This window comes from Acanthochromis polyacanthus, chromosome 11 (assembly GCF_021347895.1).
Source record: "Acanthochromis polyacanthus isolate Apoly-LR-REF ecotype Palm Island chromosome 11, KAUST_Apoly_ChrSc, whole genome shotgun sequence".
Taxonomy (NCBI): Eukaryota; Metazoa; Chordata; class Actinopteri; family Pomacentridae; genus Acanthochromis; species Acanthochromis polyacanthus.
Genome location: NC_067123.1, coordinates 40,871,527 through 40,881,526, shown reverse-complemented (window position 1 = coordinate 40,881,526; position 10,000 = coordinate 40,871,527). Strand labels below are relative to the sequence as shown.

The 10,000-nt window shown below is 43.2% G+C and overlaps 1 protein-coding gene across 2 annotated transcripts in view; it reads left to right on the top strand.

The window, feature by feature from the left end:
* LOC110965025 (glutamate receptor ionotropic, kainate 5-like) overlaps positions 1-10,000 on the top strand; it is a 310,421-nt gene that overhangs the window by 241,832 nt on the left and 58,589 nt on the right. For both annotated transcript variants that reach the window (XM_051956156.1, XM_051956157.1), the window contains exons 12-13: positions 3,261-3,368; positions 3,450-3,653. In XM_051956156.1, coding sequence (XP_051812116.1) covers positions 3,261-3,368; positions 3,450-3,653 — 312 coding nt within the window. The remainder of the gene's footprint in view (positions 1-3,260; positions 3,369-3,449; positions 3,654-10,000) is intronic.

Here is a 10,000-nt window from a genome sequence, read left to right as displayed (position 1 = left end):
TGCTGTCATTCACCCTGAATTTAAACGACCTCCTTTAACACAAATAAGAGCCCTGAAGTACCTCCAGGGCTTCTCAGACGAGGATGCTTTGATTTCTGCTCTGTTGGTTTATTTTCACTTCTAATCACCTCGACCACACAAGGGCAAGACACTCCAAAACACTGCTTCATTTTCTTAAAAGTCTCATTTCTGTCATTTTGTGTCTCATTTTTTACATCTTGTTTTTGTCTTTTTGTGTCTCCTTTTTGTTTGTTTCTTTATTTTGAGAGCACTTTTCAGAATATAAGTTACAAAGAGCTTCACAAGGGCAGAAAAGTAAAACAGATTTAACCCCCTGAGCCCCAGATTGTAGAGACTTAACGCCTCACATTTATAATTTGTTTTGTCTCCTTCCTGGAAACACTGTCTGACTTGACTGGTCCCTACAGTTTACTCACATGACTGTTCACATCTGAGATATTAACGACTTCCCAGATGCACCGAGGATTGCAATTTTTAATTTTTTTTTTTACAGAAACTGGGTAGAGCAAATGACCAGCAGCTCAGATTTAGTTCAGTCACACATGAGTAGTTCAGGGACTGTCAGAAATCTGACATTTGGTAATTTTTTATAAAGATAATGTGCTTTTCAAACCTGTCAGAAGGTTAAAGACGGATCAAAACACATTCTGGTGTGAAAACCAACGCAGTACCAGAAAAGCTGCAGGGAATATGTTCGATCATTTGCAAGTTCTTTTCTTTTTGTTGCTTTTAGCTTTTTTGACATGAATTCAGAAGAAAAGATTCTTTCATGCGAGGTAAAAACAGATTTCTATAAAGTAGTATTAGTTAATTAAAAATGAATTCCGTTCTGCTCTGTGGGGTTACAGGAGGTTTGTGGATGAAGATCACAGATTCTGAGCTGGATTGACATGTGGACTCCAGAACATTCTCCTTGTTGACTTTAAATCACTTCTGTGGAACTTTATTCTTCAGGTCATTGTCTTTTTGGAAAACAGATCTTCAGATTCTCAGTTCTCTTCAGACTGCTTCAGATCGTCCTCCAGGGTTTCTCTGTGTTTTGCTGCATTTATTTTACCCCCTGCCCTTGTAAAGCATCCCTTCATGATGCTGCCACCTCCGTGCTTCACAGTGCAGATGTTTGTAATGATGTGAAGGGTTTGGTGTCCATCCAACAGTCTGATGGACATAAAGCTCCATCCTGGTCTCCTCAGACCAAAGAACCTTCTTCAGGTGACTTCAGAGTCTCCATGTCTTCTGCTGAACTCTAGTCCAGATTTAATTGCAGTTTTTTTCTCTTCCATCAAACTTTAACTGGAGAAGAAGAGACTGCTGTATGGTAGTCTTGGTGGCCTTCCTCACTCGTCTCTTTCTTGCTCAGTCCCTCAGTTTTTGTGGAGTCCTGCTCACACTAGATTCATCCTTGTGCCATTTTCCCTCTATTTTTTCATAATGGGTTTAAGTGGACTCCAGAGCATATTCAGAGACTCGGACGTTTTCTTTAATTCGTCCCCTGACTCCTGCTTTTCAATAACCTTCCACAAAGTCTTGGAGAGTTCTTTAGTCCCCATGGTGCAGTTATAGCTGAGAGTACTGATCCACTGGCTGTATTTACACAAGAATCACCTGGATCTATCTATCCATCCATCCATCCATCCATCCATCCATCCATCCATCCATCCATCCATCCATCCATAGTCGTCGTTCACATTAGTTGTTCTTTTCTTTGTGTTTTCTTTAATAATTATTGTCTTGATTCCAGATGCAGTGTGAATGATTATCGGGGGTCTGGCTCACATTCTAAACAGTCTCAACCTTTTTTCAAGCAAATTCATCCTGTGTTCTGATTTAAACATGGACCCTCCTTGTTGGCCTTCAGAAGTGTCCAGAGTTCACAAACATCCCAAACGTTGGAATGATGAAAAAACTCTGTCAGTCAGTGGACTTTTAATGATAGAAACTCAGAAAAGGAGCAGAGATGGGCTTTAGCTGTGGAGTTTGGGTGGAAACAATGTGTGACAGTGTTGGAAAAGTGTTTTTTTCAGAAGGTAAACAAAGCAAAAACAGCAATAAGATAGATGGGAGAGGCTGGACATGATGGCAGGAAGAAATGATGGCCGTCAGGGAAGGAGTGGTTCCTGCTCTTCATCAGACGGTCTCCATGGTGACAACAGCTGATAAATACACAAACAACAGCTGATCGATACACAAACAACAGCTGATCGATACACAAACAAACAGCTGATAGATACACAAACAAACAGAGCTGGGTCAGGTGGTGGGATGAGGAGGGTGTACGGTCAGCAGAGTGTTTATTTGCTTCACTGTGTATTTATGTCCTGGTTTAACCCTCCTAACGAGCCGGGAGGAGTCGGATCCTCCCTCATTGATTCTGGCATCGATTGTGCAGCGATCATTATTCAGCTTCCTCCACCTGCTCCTCATAACGCTTTAATGACTCTCATCTGTTTGTCTGCTGACCTCCGTCCTTCACCTCCTACTTTAGCTTCTGATCGTTCACTCGGCTTCTAAACTTCTCCATCTTCTGCCAGCTGTCACCATCTTCCATCATCTTTCTGGTTTGAGAGAGAATATTTGATTGGAGCAAGTCAAACTATTTCAGGCATTTTAGTTCATCCAGTAGATGTATAAACTGCATCTTTGGAAGTCTTTTCAGGTTAAATCTACAGCCTTGAAGTTTCTAAACAGACTCCTGCATGCTGTCTAACTGTGGAAATGCTCTTGTTTTTTGACATTTTGGTGCCAAACCTTCATCATATAAATGCTTTGTTACACAGACAAACCGTCACGCTGTAGGAAGGCATGAGTTCAAAAACCTCATTCTGCTCAATACAAAACTAAGAAGTTAGAAAAGTGAATGTTAATTGCATTTTTTTAGGTAGACCACCTTTTTTCTTCAGTTTCTGGTTCATTTTAATGCCTGATACCGCGGTGTGTGACCGAGGTTGATCTTGATGGACAAGATTCCCAGATGTACTCATCATGCTGAAGATGTTCCTGTTTCCAGTTTCCACCAGTTCTTCATCCTTTGAGGAAGTAGATCATTTCAGCAGGGTTTCTGTGACCCATATTCACCTGGGAGAAGCAGCTCTAATGCAGAACTTTCTGACTGTGAAAAGCACCTTTAAACAGCTGAGTTCTGATGGGTTTTGGGTGACTAGTAACAGAGGAGGTCGTTATAATCTGCAGGAACAGGTTAGGGTTTTTTAATGACATACTCTGCCTCTTCTCCTCCTCAGATCGGCATCTGGTACTCCAACAACACGTTGGCCATGAACTCCACCTCTCTGGACCTGAATGCCTCAGAGACTCTGGCTAACAAGTCTCTGATCGTCACCACCATCCTGGTAAAGAGCCTGTCGTACCGAGGCGTTAAACATCATCGTGGTGCTCCTCTGTGTCTGAACCTGCTGCTTCTCTTCTGACAGGAAAACCCATATGTGATGCGTAAGTCCAACTACCAGGACTTCCAGGGCAACGACCAGTACGAGGGCTTCTGCGTGGACATGCTGCGGGAGCTGGCCGACATCCTCAAGTTCTCCTTTAAGATCAAGCTGGTGGACGACGGGCTGTACGGAGCGCCGGAGCCCAACGGGAGCTGGACCGGGATGGTGGGGGAGCTGATCAACAGGGTGAGTACAGGAGGAAGGCCTCAGACTGATAAATATTGGTACTGTACTGCTTCTGGGCCACGGGCCGCATGTTGGACACTGATCTAAAGTAAATGATTGCATTTGACTCAGCCTCTAGTTGTAAACATATTTAAGCTGCTTTTACTCACTTTTTGTCTCTTCTACAAGGTCTATTACAATTACAGGAAAATGGAAACATGCAAACTAGGCGATGATGTCATCTAGCGACTCTTAGGACAGCCAATAGCAGCTCTCCTTACTGAGGAGTTGGCACCACTGAGACAACAGGTGTCAGTATCAAGGTGTTTAGACTCATATCAGCTTTCTTTTGTCTCATTCATATTTCCACTCAGACTTTGGAAATTTCTGCCTTTAAATGATTTTTCATGAACAGTGTGAACCGTTCCAGTAACTACAGAAGCTCACATTGTGCTGCTGCCGTAATTATTATTTTTGTGAATTTTGCGTTCAAAACAAGAGCAAAAATATCCTTGAAAACATTGGCCTGCTTCACAGCTCGGGAGCTTTTCGAAATGTTCCAAATGCCGTCATAATTATGAGATTTATTGGCCTTTTCAAGCTTCAGCACAAAGAGATTTTCTTTTAGAACATGAAAGCAGATATTCATGAAACAAACTGAAGTACAAACGCACAACAAAAGACACAGTTTCATGTTTTTAAATGAGCAAAATGCAAATATAAGAGTCAAACTTAGGTGAAGGAAATAAATTACATCAAAATAAAATGAAAGTTTAAAAGATCTGATCAGGGAAATACTGTAAATAAAAATATAAATTCCAAGTCAGAATACAATGATCAGAACTCCTGAGCATCATAACGGTCATGAAAACATTTCAGAGTTGTCTCTGCTTCTAGCCCTGGTTGTTCTGTTTCTGTAGAGGTGCAGGACTTCATGCTGCAGTGAGAAATGAGTAGAAATGAGACAGGATGGGTTTGAGAAAGTTACAGTAGGTACAGAAAGTATTCAGACGCCTTGAAATGTTTCACTCTGTGTCATTGCAGCAGTTTGCCAAAATCAAAAAAGTTCATTTTATTTCTCATTAATGTACACTCAGCACCCCATCTTGACAGAAAAAAAACAAATGTAGAAATTTTTGCAAATGTATTAAAAAAGAAAAACTGTAATATCACATGGTCAGAAGTATTCAGACCCTTTGCAGCGACATTCATATTTAACTCACATGCTGTCCATTTCTTCTGATCCTCCTCCTGATGGTTCTGCTTCTTTATTGGAGTCCAGCTGTGTTTAATTAAACTGATTGGACTTGATTAGGAAAGGCACACACCTGTCTATATAAGACCTTACAGCTCACAGTGCATGTCAGAGCAAATGAGAATCATGAGGTGGAAGGAACTGCCCAAGGAGCTCAGAGACAGAATTGTGGCAAGGCACAGATCTGGCCAAGGTTACAAAAGAATTTCTGCAGCACTCAAGGTTCCTCAGAGCACAGTGGCCTCCATAATCCTCAAATGGAAGAAGTTTGGGACGACCTCAACTCTTCCTAGACCTGGCCGTCCAGCCAAACTGAGCAATGGTGGGAGAAGAGCCTTGGTGAGAGAGGTAAAGAAGAACCCAAAGATCACTGTGGCTGAGCTCCAGAGATGCAGTCAGGAGATAGGAGAAAGTTCCACAAAGTCAACTATCACTGCAGCCCTCCACCAGTCGGGGCTTTATGGCAGAGTGGCCCGACGGAAGCCTCTCCTCAGTGCAAGACACATGAAAGCATAGAGTTTGAAAAAACACATGAAGGACTCCCAGACTATGAGAAATAAGATTCTCTGGTCTGATGAGACCCAGATTGAACTTTTTGGTGTTAATTCTAAGCAGTATGTGTGGAGAAAACCAGGCACTGCTCATCACCTGATCAATACAATCCCTACAGTGAAACATGGTGGTGGGAGCATCATGTTGTGGGGGGGTGTTTTTCAGCTGCAGGGACAGGACGACTGGTTGCAATTGAAGGAAGGATGAATGCGGCCAAGTACAGAGATATCCTGGACGAAAACCTCTTCCAGAGTGCTCAGGACCTCAGACTGGGCCGAAGGTTCACCTTTCAACAGGACAATGACCCTAAGCACACAGCTAAAATAACAAAGGAGTGGCTTCACAACAACTCTGTGACCGTTCTTGACTGGCCCAGCCAGAGCCCTGACCTAAACCCAATTGAGCATCTCTGGAGAGACCTCAGAATGTCTGTCCAGCAACGTTCACCATCCAACCTGACAGAACTGGAGAGGATCTGGAAGGAAGAATGTCAGAGGATCCCCAAATCCAGGTGTGAAAAACTTGTTGCGTCATTCCCAAGAAGACTCATGGCTGTACGAGCTGAAAAGGAGCTTCTACTCAGTACTGAGCACAGGCTCTGAATACTTCTGACCATGTGATATTTCAGTTTTTCTTTTTTAATACATTTGCAAAAATTTCTACATTTCTGTTTTTTGTGTCAAGATGGGGTGCTGAGTGTACATTAAGGAGAAATAAAATTAATTTTTTGATTTTGGCAAATGGCTGCAATGACACAGAGTGAAACATTTCAAGGGGTCTGAATACTTTCTGTACCTACTGTAACTAACAGAGAAATCCAGCATCGGTGTTGGTCGTCTTCCAGTGTCTCAGACGCTCCGACCGAGTCAATGTACGACTCCAGCATCCTTCAGTGATTCCTCCAACGCTGCTTCTGCATTAGTTGTTATGGCAACAGGCGGGGTGAGGGCTGGAGATGCTGACGGCGTCCTAAACTGCAGCACCAGAGTCCAATTATGCAGGAGTCGAAGCGTCGCCGGCCCTGAGATGCTGAGGACGCATTAAGTGGCTCCACTGAAGCCCAATTTCCCCCGTTAGTTGTTTTCTCAGGGAAAGTGGCTCATTTTAAGTCGAGTTGAGTCTAATTAAAGCTGTGCAGAGAATTGCTTGCGACGAAAACTGTGAGAGGAAGAAAAGACGATAAGGAGAGGAGTCGGCTGGAGTGTGTTTGTGTCTTCAGTGTTTAGACCAGGAGAACAGAGACGTTTGTGCAGCACGAGGACGGTTTGGACAGGGAGCCGGACATCCAGACGTCCAACAGGGTGTTTGTTCTCCTCTACTGCTATTCCTCTGAGGAGCTGCAATGAACTTTACGTTTTCTAATGAGCCGTTTATCGAGCTAAGACATCTCTGTACAGTGTGGATCTTTTCAGGTAAAGGCCATGCACCGTGCTGCATGCTGGTCTGCTCATTTGCATAAAGTAGACTCAACTTCTACTTTGTGCAAATTTGATGCATCTTGAAGAGGTCCGACCATTACGAAACTTTGATCAAACCCCAAACTAGCCGTCGGTGAACTAAAACCAGGACAGATTCAGCTGCTGCAGATTATTTCTCACCTCCAATGCTTTCAGAAATACTTTTCTCTGAACTGTTGTCGTAATAGAAGAGAAAGTTTGTGACCGAGCCGCCATGTTGGTCCGGCTTTAAATCCAGGAGCAGACGGCTGCCGAGTGGTTTGTCCAATCAGAGGCAGGATATTTGGAGGAGAAGGCTGGAAACGTTGAGTCAAACTGGAAACTCCAACATGAAAAAAAAAGAGGCTCATTATGGAAGTCAGTGAAGCAGCTCCACAAGAAATCCAAGTTTATATTAAAACCATTTAAAAACATGAAAAAGTTCAGGGCAACATGGACACGGTGGATATTTTACAAGCACAAAGCCACTTTCTTTTCTTTTGATCGTGTCTTTATTTTCGGCTTGAGCTTTATTAAAATGCAAAGTAAAACTATTCTGTCAGCGTTCAACCCACGTTTTTAAGAGTTCTATTTCTAGAAATATTGAACCTTAAATGGGACTTTCCTGGTAAAAATGTTTACTTGTATTCAAAGTCCCAGGTGTGAAAACTGAAAATTCTGCTGAAATATTTTACAGGATTTAGTCTTAGGTCCCAAATAAATGAACAACATCTGAGAACTTCTTTCCTGAATTCTTCTCCACCTTCACTGGAGAGATGAGAGGAAACAAAACGCCTCAAAGCAGAAACTGCAGTTTGCCTTCAGCTTTCACCCAAAAAACATCATTTGACACGAGTAATGCTCAGTCAGCAGACGTTTGATGTCAGCTTCATTTTCAGAGGTTAATTTCTGTGCTCTGTAAATCTGACACGCTTCTGTTAGCATTTAGTTGGAATGCTGAAAGGTAAAACTCAATCGTCACATCACTGAAACGTGACGTTAAAGTCCATCTTAATGTCTGCTAAACGAAACAACAAGACGCAAAACAGCAAAAACGAGACACAAGGCGACCAAAGCAAGACGCAAAACAGCAAAAACGAGACACAAGGCGACCAAAACAAGACGCAAAACAGCAAAAACGAGACACAAGGCGACCAAAACGACGCAAAACAGCAAAAACGAGACACAAGGAGACCAAAACAAGACGCAAAACAGCAAAAACGAGACACAAGGAGACCAAAACAAGACGCAAAACAGCAAAAACGAGACACAAGGCGACCAAAGCAAGACGCAAAACAGCAAAAACGAGACACAAGGCGACCAAAACGACGCAAAACAGCAAAAACGAGACACAAGGAGACCAAAACAAGACGCAAAACAGCAAAAACGAGACACAAGGCGACCAAAAAAGACGCAAAACAGCAAAAACGAGACACAAGGCGACCAAAACAAGACGCAAAACAGCAAAAACGAGACACAAGGAGACCAAAACAAGACGCAAAACAGCAAAAACGAGACACAAGGAGACCAAAACAAGACGCAAAACAGCAAAAACGAGACACAAGGCGACCAAAACAAGACACAAAACAGCAAAACGAGACACAAGGCGACCAAAACAAGACGCAAAACAGCAAAAACGAGACACAAGGCGACCAAAACAAGACGCAAAACAGCAAAAACGAGACACAAGGCGACCAAAGCAAGACGCAAAACAGCAAAAACGAGACACAAGGCGACCAAAGCAAGACGCAAAACAGCAAAAACGAGACACAAGGCGACCAAAACAAGACGCAAAACAGCAAAAACGAGACACAAGGCGACCAAAACAAGACGCAAAACAGCAAAAACGAGACACAAGGAGACCAAAACAAGACGCAAAACAGCAAAAACGAGACACAAGGCGACCAAAACAAGACACAAAACAGCAAAACGAGACACAAGGCGACCAAAACAAGACGCAAAACAGCAATAACGAGACACAAGGCGACCAAAACAAGACGCAAAACAGCAAAAACGAGACACAAGGCGACCAAAGCAAGACGCAAAACAGCAAAAACGAGACACAAGGCGACCAAAACAAGACGCAAAACAGCAAAAACGAGACCAAGGCGACCAAAGCAAGACGCAAAACAGCAAAAACGAGACACAAGGCGACCAAAGCAAGACGCAAAACAGCAAAAACGAGACACAAGGCGACCAAAGCAAGACGCAAACAGTAAAACGAGACACAAGGCGACCAAAACAAGACGCAAAACAGCAAAAACGAGACACAAGGCGACCAAAACAAGACGCAAAACAGCAAAAACGAGACACAAGGCGACCAAAACGACGCAAAACAGCAAAAACGAGACACAAGGAGACCAAAACAAGACGCAAAACAGCAAAAACGAGACACAAGGAGACCAAAACAAGACGCAAAACAGCAAAAACGAGACACAAGGCGACCAAAACGACGCAAAACAGCAAAAACGAGACACAAGGAGACCAAAACAAGACGCAAAACAGCAAAACGAGACACAAGGCGACCAAAACGACGCAAAACAGCAAAAACGAGACACAAGGCGACCAAAACGACGCAAAACAGCAAAAACGAGACACAAGGAGACCAAAACAAGACGCAAAACAGCAAAAACGAGACACAAGGAGACCAAAACAAGACGCAAAACAGCAAAAACGAGACACAAGGCGACCAAAACAAGACGCAAAACAGCAAAAACGAGACACAAGCCGACCAAAAAAAGACGCAAAACAGCAAAAACGAGACACAAGGCGACCAAAACAAGACGCAAAACAGCAAAAACGAGACACAAGGAGACCAAAACAAGACGCAAACAGCAAAAACGAGACACAAGGAGACCAAAACAAGACGCAAAACAGCAAAAACGAGACACAAGGCGACTAAAACAAGACACAAAACAGCAAAACGAGACACAAGGCGACCAAAACAAGACGCAAAACAGCAATAACGAGACACAAGGCGACCAAAACAAGACGCAAAACAGCAAAAACGAGACACAAGGCGACCAAAGCAAGACGCAAAACAGCAAAAACGAGACACAAGGCGACCAAAACAAGACGCAAAACAGCAAAAACGAGACACAAGGCGACCAAAACAAGACGCAAAA